Source organism: Cryptomeria japonica, chromosome 7 (assembly GCF_030272615.1).
Source record: "Cryptomeria japonica chromosome 7, Sugi_1.0, whole genome shotgun sequence".
NCBI classification, from domain to species: Eukaryota; Viridiplantae; Streptophyta; class Pinopsida; order Cupressales; family Cupressaceae; genus Cryptomeria; species Cryptomeria japonica.
In genome coordinates, this window is record NC_081411.1 from 125,381,963 (window position 1) to 125,397,105 (window position 15,143).

Below are 15,143 nucleotides of genomic sequence, written 5' to 3' on the forward strand. Positions count from 1 at the left end.
CACTCTGCACTCTGCTCTCATGGATGTGTGGATTACAATGAGGATGTTTTCCCCTCGTGGTATATCTTATAAACTACCCTAGCCCTAACCCTCTTCTCCCGGGTCAGTCTTCATTATCCCGTGACTCTGTCACTTTATCCGGTCAGTCCAGTCTAGCCTTTCTTTCTTATCGAGAGATTTTTTGTGATCTTTCCAAACATTTCCATCCAATCTCTTGAGGGGGCATATTATTCCCATCTTGGGGCAACTTTGTATCAGTTCATATTATCTTCTTTGAAACAACGTGACAAGCCGCATTGTCTCAAAGAGGGGCAAAATGTAGACACCTAAAATTGTCCAATCTAATTAAATAATTATTTTATTTATTTAATTACTTTAGCCTAATTATTCTATTAATTAAATAAATCTTTATTTATTTAATTAATTCATTTATCCTCTTCTAGCCTTATTTCTCATTTAAATAAATACATTTATTTATTTAAATTATCCTTTTCTTAAATTAAATAAATATCTTATTTATTTAATTGATCCCACTTCTTCTATTAATTAAATAAATCTTTATTTATTTAATTAATTCACTAACCTTTTCTACCCATGACACATGTCATTCATCTCTTAATTCCTACACTACCTACCCCTTTCATTATTTTATTATTTTCTCTACCTACCCTCTAACACCTCAATTAAAGTAAAAGTAAACCTGCCTTAAGCGTAGCAAGGAATCAATGAATCTGCTCGCTGGATAATTATGAGCCAGTAAAATGAAAAGTCTATGTGATGAATGTGAGTGATGGTTTGTATCGGACTATAAACAGTCGACCTCTTTTACACCTCTCAATCTTATCCCTCCATTTCATATAGTGTCTTCTATATAAGGAGGTGCTTCCTTCATTATCAAACCCTAACTACCTGGCTAATCAATTTATGCACTTGACTACACTACGCTTTTCATATGCGATCCTACTTGCAACCACATTCCATTCTTTGTTGAGCTCTTGTGCACATAAAATCTAAGAGCAAATATATCAAGCAAGATCAATGGAGATAGGAAGAATGGAGATCCAAACCCTATTGGACATGTGATGGTATAATCTTTGTGATTTCATTTGATTTGCATTGTCTTAGGTAATCTTCATATGTTATGGTGGATCTTTGTTGTTGTTAGGCTAGAGTTTTGTGGTTGAATTCATTTAGTCTTTCGATATTGTTGTATCCATTTTCACCATATACACAAACCAATGATTATTAGGTGTAACACAAGTACTAAATTTAAAAATAAGTTTGTATTTCAAGGAGTTGACGATAATGGTATGTATGCGAGGCTAAAGCACATTTTGAAAATGTTTGAATCTCAATGATTTTTCTGAAGATGCTCAAGCAACCCAACAATGAAATAAATTTTGTCATTTCACCTATTCTAAATATGAGTCAAAGGCTAAAAATAATTGGCCTATTCCAAATATGAAACAAAGGTTAAGAAGAAATGCAAAATTTAAGAATATAACCAATCAATGTTATACAAGTGGTGGTTATGTAATCTAGTTTTCATTTCATCCTATTTATGGTTCACATGCATGCTCTTCAAAGTTTTTTGTTTGGGCATTCTAGAAGGAGAGATGACGAACTTGGGTAAGCGCATTTGGCTTTACCATTTTTGGCTTATTGACAATGTCTGAAATTTGAGTATAAGCATACCAATACTTAATGCTTTTTTTCATAAATCATAAATAATCTTCAATTCAAGTTAATTTAAATATGTATCTTTTTTAATCCTGATAAAGTTGAACTTACTTTACTCTAACCTCCCTCTCAAAATGATGAACCCTTCAAATATTATGTAAGAACACCTCAAAGTCAAAAAAGATTTGAAGAATCAAATGAATAATACTCATGAACAATTCAAGGCACTTAAAGACAAAAGCAAAAACATTGCTGAAAAAAATGATAAGATTGCTAAATCAAAGATAAAGATCCTACAACAATCCCATTCTAGAAGTCTAAATCAAAGTTGATATAAGTGGGACCCATGCTCAATGTATCCCATGTGTCAAGCATCATCATTTAGCTCAGCACGCACCTTCCAAGTGACTTTGCTCTGCACTTGATGGGCACGCCAACAGAAATAGCAATGTATACATTCAATGATATACTGTAGAGTAAAAAATTAAAAATATTTAAAATTGCATTTTTTAATGATAATGTTTTGTTTAACATAATCAATGATTCTAAAATATAAAAAATATAAATACCAATGTTAGAATGTCTTGTCTTGGTTTGACACGCCTTTCACTACAACTCCAATTTTTCCTTATAAGCCTTTCTTAAGTGTTTCAACATTTCTTATCTTGACATGCCTGTTTAATTTTTCATCCATCACATGGTTTTCCCTCCAAGTCAATTCTTACCCTCTAACCCTAAACTTTAATCTTATCCTAATTCTAATCCTAAAATTAAACATAATTCTGACCCTAACCATACTTTTGATTATAAGACTTACCCTAACTCTATCTATCTAATCATAATTTCAAGTGTAATTATAACCCTAATACTAAATTTACTTAATTGTACTTGTATCTCTAGATTTACTTCTAACTCTACGACTAATCTTAACACTAATTTTATTTCTAACCCTAAGCTCTATCATTACCTTAATGAATGCTAAATAACCTTCATTCTAACCCTAGTTCCAATTTATTCTAATTATAATATGGCATGCACTAATAAGGATAAATTCTAAATATTACTTAAAAAATAGATGGCAATCACAATCATAAGAAAAATGTTAGTATGAAAAATTATCCTAGATGTCACCTATACAAAATGATTAGAATTTCATAATTTATCTATAATGAATTAATTTTAAAAGATGAATAGAAAATGCAAACCAAATTTATTAAATAGACCTTGCACATGTTGATTGAGCATAAAGATATTTCCATCAATTTTTATAGATCTTCTAATATAACGTATAAAAATGATTAGTACAGCCTAACCTATTCTAAAAACATGATAGAAATTAGGATCTTAGGATACTAATCATCAAAAACAAGATATAAATAAATGAATTAAGAATTATACAGCCATAAACTAACACATTACACAAGATATACATGGGGAAAACCCTTTCGAGTAAAAAACCGGGCATAAAATATCAATTTATAAAACCACTTAAAAATCTAGTCTATCATAAAAAAGACTAGAACTTGGGGACACTTCTCCAATGCTTCCACATGGCCAATAATACCTCTTGTGCATAGTGATACAACTCACCATAAAGCTCCAAATTCACTCACCTCTCAAATGACATAGAACCTCCTTAAATATAGGAGGAATGATGGCTTCACTAGTCACACATTTTTAATAACCACCACTAATAAATAATTAATAATCTAATAATTGTTAGATTTTAAATATTTCAATTAGGATATGCTTATAAAGCATATTTATAAGGTTTTATAACCTTATATTAGAACATTATATACAAAAGTTATAAGGATGTGACCGTTAATAACATTATGTTCGAACATGAGAACACCCAAAAAAGTGTGAAATATTTCTCTTTCAAGAAAAACATGTCTTTGGCATGAAATGTTGGATTCCCAAAGGGTTAGAAATTACCAATGCAAGCAAAAATTCTAGCACCAAATAATGCAAGCACATTATTTGAATGCATTTTCAAAATGCTAGATCCAAATAATGTGCACATGCTATGAAAATGTACCAACATAATGCTAGCACCAAATAATGGTAGCACATTATTGTTTGCATTAGATTTAATTCTCTTTGTCTTTCTCTCTCTATCACTTCGATTAAGGATTAGAGTTTAGGGTTTATGATTGATGATGGATAGTTCATGTTTTACCTTTCACTCTATCCTTGTCTCCTTCCCTCTCTACTAATAATTATCTTTCTATCTCCCTCTATTTTCTCTCCCATGTCTTGCTCCCCTCTCTCTCACCTCCCTAAGTCTCTCCCACCCTCTCTCCCTCTATATCCCACCTTCCCTCCTTATTCTCATCTCTATCCCTATACCCCTTCCTCTCTCTTCTTCTCTCTCCCTCTCTTATTGTTTCTATCCCCTCTCTCTTTATTTTCTTGATCAAGTTACCTCTTCCTCCCATGCTATCTCTCTGTCTCCTCCCTCTCTAGGTCTCTCCCTCCCACCCTCTTTACCTTTCTACCTCCCCATCCTAGTCTCATTAACCACCTCTCTTTGCTCCTCTATCTCTCTCATATTTGTCTCTCCCCCTCGAGGTCTCTCACCTCTCTCTCCCCAAGCTCTAGGCCTCTCACCTCTATGTGTCTCCCCTCTCTAGTTCTTTGGTTCTCTCTTCACCTCTCTCCATCCCTCACCCTTCTCTCTCTTTGGAACTTCTCTCTCTACCTCTCCTCTATCTAGGTCTCTCACTTGCTCACTGTAGCATCCTAAAATTGTACCCCTTGCAATTTTGATTGCATTTCAGGCCCTCACCTTATCAGTCTTATCCCCATGCTTGATCAGGACATGTTTATGCCTCTTTTATGCAATCAAACTTCATTTTTGCATCTTACAAGCTGCATAACCCTTTGATCGTAGCCCAAACTAGGGAAGGTCCAAGGTATGTGGTAGGACCAGGGCACCACGCCCTAATCTCCCTAGGTAGGACCTATCTTGGCCCTTCTCCCTTGGCCCTATTTCAAATGCAAGCCGGAAATAATCCCCTATGTCGACCTCTGTCAGAAAATTTAACAATAGGCAAGTATATAAGGAGGTGTGCCCCTCTCATTTGGATATAACATCATAATCCATGATCATAAGGCAAGGAGATTACATTCAAGCATTCTTCATTTCTTAAGGTTGCATACTCTTCATCTATCCATTGGAGCAACATTATATCATTCATTTGAAAGTATGTGTGTGTGTTAGGGTTTTTTCATGTTCATGCCATTTCATACAATATATATAATTACATCTAAGAAGCAAAGCATCATCATCATCTATTGTAGATCTAAAGGTATACCTTTCTATCATCTATTTCAAGTATTTGCAGTATTTCATTCAAGGTTGATTCCAAATTGGGGTTTGACTTAGGCAAACCCCTATTCCCAACCCCTTTTATTCTTCTTTCTATGTGTAGGAAGCAGGTGTCCAATTGTACTCCTGGAATTAAGCTTTATTCGCAGAGACGAAAAAACCCTTTTTGACACGTGGAAAGTTCGAAGGACCGATAGGAATGTGCCCCTATCTTGACACATAGTCCCTGCAACTTTTGTCAGATTTTGTAGAATAGCTCTATATCATCTCAAACTTCTCAGATCTAGGTGCATGACTGAGTCCCGAATCTGTAGCTCATTGTTTTTGCATACTTTGTCTTCATTTTCAGCACTTTGCCTATTCGACTTACAAAAGAGGGTCGAACACATTCAAAACACAATCAATCTATTTAGTATGCATTCCTTGTATCATTTTAATATTGGATCTAGTAGATTCATCCCCCTCTTTTGAATGTAAAGTCCCCAAAGTGAAAATTGAGCTTAGTTAATTCCCTCTTCTCTCAAGTGGCAAATTGGCTAAGCCTCCAATTGTTTTCCACTTTACACTCTCTATCTACCTCCTCCCTTCTTAGCCCTCTCTTTCTACTTGTTCTTCTATCTCCTATTCTCTCTCACTACCCTCTTTAGGTTGTCACCTCTCCCTACTTTTTATATGGTTTAGGCAATAGGGTGTAGGATATAAGGTTTAAGATATAGCATTGAAAGTATTGGTATACAATTTAGGGTACAAGATTGATGGTATAAGATTTAGGGTACATAGGGTTGAGGGCATTGCTCATGTTGATACTTCCCTCTATTTCCCCCTCTCCCTCTCTATCTCCCCCTTCCTCACCCCAATCTCTCTCCCTCCCCACTCTCTCTTATCCTCTCTCTCCATTGTCTAGGTTGGCATCTTTCCCTCCCATCTTCTCTCTTCACCTCTCTACCTCTCCATCCATGTCTCCTTACCTACCTCTTGTTGTTCCCCTCAATTTATGTCAACCTTCTCTCTTGCCCTCTAGGTCTCTCACCTCTATCTATCCCCTCTCCAACTCTCTTTCCCTCCCCCCTTACCACTCTCCCTTTATGAACTCTTTCGTTCTCTTCTATCTCTCTACTCACCAATCTATCTCCTCATTCCTTAGGTCTCTCACGTCTTACTCTCCCTCCATCCCTTTTTACTCATCTCTCTCTCTTTGTTCTTTTGTCTCTCCTCTTTTCCCCCCTTCCCCTCTCTAAACTTTGTTGGTGTGCCTTTATGCCACTATTGATGTTTAGAGTTTTAATGGATTGATGATAAAGACTTGCCTAATTTTGGTACAGTATTAACTATTTAACTTTTTTATTCGTCTTTGTTGTGAACTCTATCCCATTAGACTTTGTGAATGTGCCTTTATACTGTTATTTGTTGTTAATGTCATGCCATGTTTATTTCGATATAAAGTAAGACAAGATTATTCATGAATTAAAAAAAAAGGGGGGGGAAGGGAGTTGTGAGTGGGAAGTGGGGAGTGGGGGTTTTTTTTTGTTTACAATATTCAATCCGACTCTTCAGTATTACATTCAAATTGTCTACTCCGGATTTACCGAGTCTATGAGCTGTAGGGAAGTTGTCGGCATTGCAAGAAAACGCCAGGCCCGATTCTCAGACAAATTTATTTAACCTGATTCCTCGACGTCCTTGACGCGGCAAAGATGAAAGAGACTAGTCAATGGAATTCAAACTCCTTTCTTAGTTTTTTCTTATTGACGCGTAAAATATTGAATTTTGTGGACTTTGGGATGAAAATACGTTGCCTGGATTCTTATTCAATGGGATCAATTTTTTATTTTCTTTTCTGAAATAAATTAATCAAATTTATGGAACTTGCGATGAACATTGTGTATGTGGTCGAAATAGAGTCTCTGAGCTGATTTGGAATCACTTTCAATGACAGAAAGCTCGGATGGATAAAGGAGTGACCAAAAGAACAATAATTCTTATCTTCGACACTTGGACGTATATGAACATGTCTACTTTATACATGACTTTGGAGCTATGATGAAGAAAAGCAAAGTAAATGAAAGTTCCCCGCAGTTTCCGAGAATGAAAATGTTTGAAAACCAAAAATAAAAGAGGCCCCATGGATTACAGTTTGATCCATAAAGAGGAAAAGCCGAAAGGGATGTTGTTGGAGGACACTAAACTACATTTCTTTGATTGTAATTAACGGGAATATTCATCGGGAAAACGTGGAGAATCGATGCTACTATCTATAGATTCAAATCAAGTTTCTATTCTGCAGTCTGCACGAAATGGAAGAGATTTGCGGAATTTAATGTAGATATTGAGGAGGATAATTGTTACCGCCGTGTATTGAGTACTTTTGTAGTCATTTGCTGAAGTGAATATTGTTCTAGTAGGCCTTGAAAATAATTCTATGTAAATGGGGATTTATTGTTTGATTTGTTCAGTGTTGCTACCCTCTTAAGCCTTGAAACCATGAAATTTTTGGCGTTTGAGTTTTCTTTGTGTGAATAGATCGTTTTGTGCCCGAGCAGGGCTGAAATCCACGTTGGAAAATATTAAAAGGATTATATTTTGTGATAGTTATGTGAAAATTTAACACCGTTCTAATGATGTCTCAAACCTAGAAGAAAATATCCAGGAGAAATTGATTTCTATTTTTTCCCATAGAAATCCTAAATCAAACTTTAGGAGGACTTGCACCCAGATAGAATATGTCGGTAGAGTATTGTATAGAATACCATTTCCAAATAAGCCTTAATCCAAACCCAAATTTGTAGCTATCTTACATAACTTTCCAAATTCTAGAGTTTAGTCAGACATCTCGTAGCCTTGTTCAACATTTCACACAAGATGAAAAGAACACCCCAAAGAACACCCCAAAGACGGCAACTCATTTTTTATGTTTAAAATTTTAGAGGACCAAAGAAATGAAATTTCTGCTAAATTATTCTTGGTACGTAGAGTAAAGGGGAAGGCAGAGAAAAAACAGAATAACAGAACACCAAATTAGTTTTATATACATCAAGCTAACAGAGATCTAGTGCTCTTTCTACATACAGAGTTTTATAACAGAACTCTGTGTTTCACATTAGCAGAGCCTAAAAGAAAATTTTGGACAGCAGACTTGTTCACACACAATCGACAACTCCATCTTCACTTTTCGAGGCAGAGAAAATAAAAACTTTTTGGTCTTATAGGGGCCAGGAGATCAACTGGTAGAACATTCTAGCAACAAATAGGAGGTCTGTCAAGTTGTAACTGGTTTATGAAAGTTCAACATGATATTGAAATCAGGTCAAGTTAGGAATTGTAAAGTGTCTTAAGAAGTTGAATTGGTAATAAGTTACACTTGAATGAAAGATGTGTTTGTCTTATAGAAGCTTGAATGAAAGATGTGTTTGTCTTATAGAAGCTAACAGTTCAGTAAAATAGAAAATTAGATTCTAAGTTCTAACTGAACCATAAAAACTCCACAAACTTTTAGAATCCCAATATTTTGAACTTTTATAAAGAACAACACTGTAGATGAAACAACATAAAGAAGACAAACATTTACCCTGTGAAACCCAAAATGGGAAAAGTTCCAGCCAAAAACTATGCTTTGTTCAACAATGATATTAAAGAGAAGGAACTCTCTAGAAACATAGATGTCGTAACCTACTCGTCGGGCTACAAATGGATAATGATTTCTTCTTCCTCTCAACTTCTAAATGAAAGCGATTGGGTAATGCTCTATCTTAGAACGCTTCGCTTATTATGTTTGTGAATCGATGAATCAATGACGCTAGATGCGAGCTTTAGAATCCCGACTTTTCAAATTCTAGAGTTCAGTTTTAGACATCTCATAGCCTTGTTCAACATTTCACACAAGATGAAAAGAACACCCCATAGACTGCAATTCATTTTTAATGTTTAAAACTTTAGAGGACCAAAGAATTGAAGTTCCAGCTAAATTATTCTTGGTACGTAGAGTGAAGGGAAAGGCAGAGAAAAAGCAGAATAACCGAACATCAAATTTTATATATATATAAAAGTTAACAGAGAGGTAGTGCTCTTTTTATATACAAAGTTTCATAACAGAGTGCTCTGTTTCACATTAGCAGAGCCTAAAAGAAAACTTTGGACAGCGGACTTGTTCATATACAATAGGCAGCTCTGTCTTCCCTTTTGGCAGACAGAGAAAATAAAAACTGATACATCTTATAGGGCTCAGGAGCTCAATGGATAGAACACTCTAGCAACCAATAGAACGTCGTATCAAGGTCTAACTGATTTATGAAAGCTCAACATAGTATTAAAGTCAGGTAAGGTTATGAGACTCAAGAATCTAATGTGTTTTAAGGAGGTGGGTTGGTAATAAGCTACATCTGAACCAAAGATGGATTGGTCCCATAGAAGCTATGGTTCCATAGAAGCTAGTAACTCAATCAGTAATGTGCTAAAACACAAAATGGAAGACCTTAGATTCGACTTCTAATTGAACCATGAAAGCTCAACAAACTTTTAGAATCCCAATATTCTTAATTTTTATTATGTTGATTCCCTTGAACAATCTTGGTTCTTAATCTTGTTTCAGCATCCAATTCCTCATAGTTATGTCCTTCCTGCCATAATGGATGAAAAAACATTTCCAACCTGATACATTTTTCAAATGTTTTGAAGGACCAAATGAATGAATTTTGGATTTTTTTTGATTGGTAGATAAAGGTTCTTAGTTTCACCAATTAAAACTTCCAACACATTTTGAAATCATAGAGCCATGATATCAAAGCAAACACATCTTATTTTTATTTTCCTACCTTATGGTAGTCAAAACGCATTTCTTTAATCTGAATCTAGTTTTTAGGTGAGAGAAGGGGTTAGGGGTCATAAAAATCTCTATATAAAATTTCAGATCAATTGACATCATATATGACCATTATAGATTTCACACAGAGATTGCTGACTTGCCAGTTCGACATTTCTCGTATCTTTTTGAAACTTCACCAAATAACTACAGAACATGTCTAGCACCTGTGCATGGAATTTGATGTCTCCATGAGGCCGTTTGCGTGTGGAACTGTCACTGATCAGTGCTTGTTCACCCGCATTCCTTGGTCAGTGAAACGATGTCTTTAACTAATGGATAATTATTTAAGACATTGAAGATCATTTAGGTTGAATAGTTTGGAGAATGGTTCTCCAGAATAAAGAACTAGTTTGCTGCATCCTGCTGGAAATCCAATTATATCCAGCTCAAAAGAGTATCTTAGTCAAGATCTCTGTAGTATCAGCACATTCTGTATTGCCACCAGCCTAATCAAACTGGGCAAAGTTGTAATGACCATGTCCTCAATTGGAGGAATCGTGCATGTCCAAGAACCAGCAGATCTCACAGTGACATTTTATTTAGAACTAATACTATGTTTCTATTGCTCTATGCCATTGAAAACAAGAATATATGGTCATCTTCCCTTGCATATAATTTATAAGCAATGAAAAAGAGAATGTCTTGATTTTATTGGCTTGTCCCCAGTTTAGAAGTTCAGGTATCCTTGTTGGATTTTGTGTCCTAAGTTTGCATTGCAGTTTGATTGGAGTGGTAAACTTAGTTGGTGACTGTGGTAAATTCTAATTCTGTTTGGGTTTGAATCAGATCTAGCCAGAGGTGGTAAAAACAATGGGCTAGAGATTGGATCAATCATTGGGGGCATCCTCGCTGTTCAATTGGTTTTGGTATTGATGTTTATTTATCATGGAAGATACTCTCGGAAACCAGGTGAGGAGATCAATTTCACCTTGTTCCTCCATAAATCTAAGGGTCAAATCACAATAAATGTTCCTTAAAGATGCTCCTTGTTTTGTTTTTTGCTCTAGGTTTTTCTAAATGGAATTTGGAAGCCAAATGCAAATACAGATTTACCGGTCAAGGTACTGAACCATGTCAGAACTCGTTCATTTAGCATAGAAGAGCTAAGGACAGCGACACAGAATTTCAACCAAGAGATCGGTAAAGGAGATTTTGGAACTGTCTTCTATGGCAAGTTACTCGATGAAAAAGAAATTGCTGTAAAAGTTCTGTCCTCTTCATCGAAGCAAGGACTATTAGAGTTCTTATATGAGGTACTACAAATATCTGCCTCAATTTTCCTTTTTCTGATTAAATTGAGAGAATAATATTATGCTAACTTTTTACCAAGCAGAAGGATCTTCTCTCAAGACTGAATCACAAGAACTTGGTGTGGTTGCTTGGCTACTGCAACTCCTCCAAGGAGCTTATGCTTGTTTACGAATACGTGGGTGGAGGATCGCTCAGGGATTACCTTCATGGTGGGTTCACTTTCAGGATAAAGTGTTCAACTTATGGAGGGGACACTAACTCATATGGATCTCAATTTAATGTTGCTCGTAGGTTCTGTGGAAAACTCCTGTACCCTAGACTAAGTTTTTTTAAGGTTTTCTTCTATTGTAGGCCTCGATTATGGTTTAATGGGGCGTCATATAAATTTGTTTAACTTGAAGGTTTGGAATATCTGCATTCGAGGTCCAGACCGAAAATCATTCACAGAGATGTAAAGAGTTCAAACATCCTCCTAGACTTGAATATGAGGGCAAAAGTCGCAGAGTAGGGATTCTTATGCCCTCGAAATTCAATTTCTTTTTTGGTTGCAATGCAATTTAACCCAGCAATTTGAAACTTTCAATTGATACAAGCGCTGCTTAGTCACAGATTAGTGTAACTTGCCTTTATTGATTGAAGGTATTTTAGTACCAACAAGTTGACAGAGAGAAATGATGTGTATAGCTTTGGAGTAGTCTTATTAGAGATTATATGTGGAAGAAAACCAATTGAAGATGCAGCTTGTGAAGAAGAAGTCAATCTTGTGAGATGGGTAAGATTTGATTTTAACCATCTTTAACAATCTCCGTATACTTGATTGTTTTGATTTGTAGCATTTTTTATTTTGGATAAAACAACAATATTTATTTTCATGATAGGTAATGCTCCATGCAGAGGCAAAAGAAGACACTCCTTGTCGCTTGACCAACATCATAGATAAGAGGTTGTCTTTGGGCGAAATGAAATGCAATGTTTCAATTGTGTTGTTAATCTTGCATTGCAATGTGCGGATAGAGAAGGATCCAAGAGACCCACCATGAATGAGATTGTGGCAGGGATAAGAGTGGGTATGCTTTATATCGAGCCTAGAAACATAAATGCTGAAAAATCTGTGTATGCCTTGCCAACAGAGGAATATGGTTCAGCTGATTGTAGCAGCAGCCTCCGTCACGCTGGCTGATGACATAAATATTCAGCTAAACCATTCATGAGATTGCTCAACAATTCAATGAATATATGGTATGTTATTGGGAAATTTAGTGGCTTCAATTTCTGTTCTATTATTTGTTTATAACTTTGGCCATGCAATCCTACAACAATCCAGGTATCTATTTCCCCAATCTCATGTAGAGATGTGACCTTGAAGCGCATCTGGAAAATTTTGTTCATCTGATTGCCATCTTCAATGCAATTGTCGAAAGGTATCTATAATAGAGTTAATGGCCATATATCTTTGCCATTGCATAATCTATATTGTACTGGAGAGACTGAGAAAGTTCATATCAAATGAATGAAGACATTTTGATATAAATTTCATTAATGTGCTTGAAAATCAGAATTTCAGACAAAGCTGTTTAACCATTTCTTTAATAAGGAAACCTGCATAGTAGGGACACTACAGGTTACTGTAAACGTATGTTTCTGATTCTGATTATATAATCAGATTGTTATCTTTTGTGCATGATGTAGACAGGACGCTGTTCTCAGTTCTTCAAGCTATTAACTCGCTATTAATAAAAAAAAATGCAGCAGACTGAGAAGAAAATGGCAAAAAAGCATGCAGCACAAATGAATATCCTTAAACCAATGGAAAATACATAAGATCGAATTTATATAAGAAAACCACCTTTACATATCTTTAACTCTACCTTCACTCTAACCAAAAGCATTCCTCTATACAGCCAAAAGGCGAGCCAAGAAAAAGACTTCTAAATTAAGTGTCGTATCTAAAACAGGTAGCAGAGACCTTTGTTACCCTTTTCGAATCTAAGGAGATGTCTCTTCCCCTCATTGCACTTCATAGGAAATCTCTCTACAATCGTGGATCATATATCTGTCAAAATGCCAAGGCTGGCTTAATAACAGTTGACAACCGTCCATAGGTACTGCATCACGTAATACCCTACCTTCATAGATCCAAATATTCAAGACAATAAAGCAAGATGATTTTTTTTTCAACCAAGAAATTTTTATAATTTTTTTTTTTAAAGCAAGATGTAATTTATTTTTCAATTTTGTACTTACCAAATTTCTAATATATCTATCATTTTTCTTTTTATCAAATTACTAATAGATCCACCAGTGATATATATTGCATACATTGTCTATACACTGCATATTGTTTAGAAAATGTTATTTTTCTTCCAATAAGTTTTTACTATCTTTTTGTTTCTTACAAAGGTACTTGTAACGTCAAGATTTTCTAATTCTATGGTTGGTGGCACCTTTTCTTCTACTAAGAATGTCTATTTTGATTTTTTTTTGGATTTAATTGGCAGTCTTGAACTATATGAGCTTCATTACATATGAAACATCTTAAATATTTCAACCTCCCAAAAATTATTATTTTGATCCTCTACCTCTAAAGGCTTCCCTATCCTATGGATTTTAACCTCCCAAAAATTGTTATTTTCCTCCCCTACCTCTAAAGGCTTCCCTACCTTTGAAGTTAGGTTTCATATTTTCACCTTTATATAGTATTTTCATTCGGGACAAAGATTTGAGGACCCTTTTTGTCCTCTATTTGCAGTGGTATCACCTTTCTTTCTTGTCATTTGTCTTTCAATTTTTCTTTTCTTTTAAACAAGGTTCATACAAATTACGTAGCTTCATTATTACTAGTTTATCTTGAATTTTATAGCTTAGCCCATTATCATTGTTTGTCTGTGTTTTCTTTTAATTTTTATTTATATTAGATTAGACTCATAGCATTAAGAATTGTTCAACATAAAGTTACATTGATTTAAGTATGGAAATAGAAGACAAATAAAGTCAACAATGATAATCTTTTTTTCTACCTAAAATTAGTTAAACTTGTATTTGGATGGAGAATTCAAGATGTTTGTATACAATATTTGAAGATATTGTAGTACTTCAAGTTTAGTCTCTAAAATTCGAAGGCATATAAAAAGGATTAAGATAAAGAAAAATCAAATATCAAGTGCACACAAAAGTATTTTTATTTTTATTGATAAGAATAGTATAGCATTTTACACACTCAGCCTATTTTTTATTATGCTAAATATGTTTTTAAAACAATTGGTAGAAAGAGAGCTAAGTTAAGATGTTGTATTTTTTTTTAATGAGAATGAATAACATAAACTTCACAAAGATAATAAAAATGCAATTATTCATTAAATTTGTAAACAATAAAAAATATTGAATGATTTTTTTTTTTCAAATTGATTGTGTATTAAGAAAATATGCTTTTAAGAAATTTGAAAACATCAATTTTAAAAATAAATAAAAATAAATATCTAAAAATTTGTTCAAAATAAAGAATAAATTACATGGTTAGAAATTCATGAAGTTTAGATTATTTAATATCTTACTACAACTCATTATATGTAAAGAAAGGATAATGGTGGATTCCTAACAAAAGTAGTAATAAAACTAAACTTATAACCACCACAGATATTATTAATGTACATAGAGTTTCATTACAAATTTGTTAGGAACTATGTGGCAATATGTAGCCCAAAATTTAAGGATACATTAAAGAAAAACATCAAAAACCTTTGAATGGATATAGAAATGTTAGAAATATTTTGATACACCAAAATCCAAAATTATAGAGACACCAATCCAATATTCCTTAATGGGAAGACATCTTTTCAATATCCATGCTAATGCCCCTACTACTGCAATATGTGCAATAATAGCACAACCTAGAGGAAATAGAGATATCCTATAGTTTTGCTAGTAGGAAAATTAAAGTAAGTTGAACATAACTACATAACAATAGAGAGAATCCTTGGTGGTTTATGTGCTTTATAATTTTAGATAGTATCTATTATCTAC

At 34.4% G+C, this 15,143-nt stretch overlaps 1 protein-coding gene across 1 annotated transcript; it reads left to right on the plus strand.

Moving 5' to 3' along the window:
- Positions 1-10,042: 10,042 nt before the first annotated feature.
- Positions 10,043-12,334, plus strand: LOC131056601 (probable LRR receptor-like serine/threonine-protein kinase At5g48740). Its single transcript, XM_057990907.1, has 9 exons — positions 10,043-10,119; positions 10,258-10,399; positions 10,539-10,551; positions 10,659-10,738; positions 10,880-11,125; positions 11,206-11,332; positions 11,475-11,574; positions 11,763-11,895; positions 12,254-12,334. The coding sequence occupies exons 1-9, from the start codon at positions 10,043-10,045 to the stop codon at positions 12,332-12,334; spliced, it is 999 nt and encodes a 332-aa protein (XP_057846890.1).
- Positions 12,335-15,143: the final 2,809 nt, after the last annotated feature.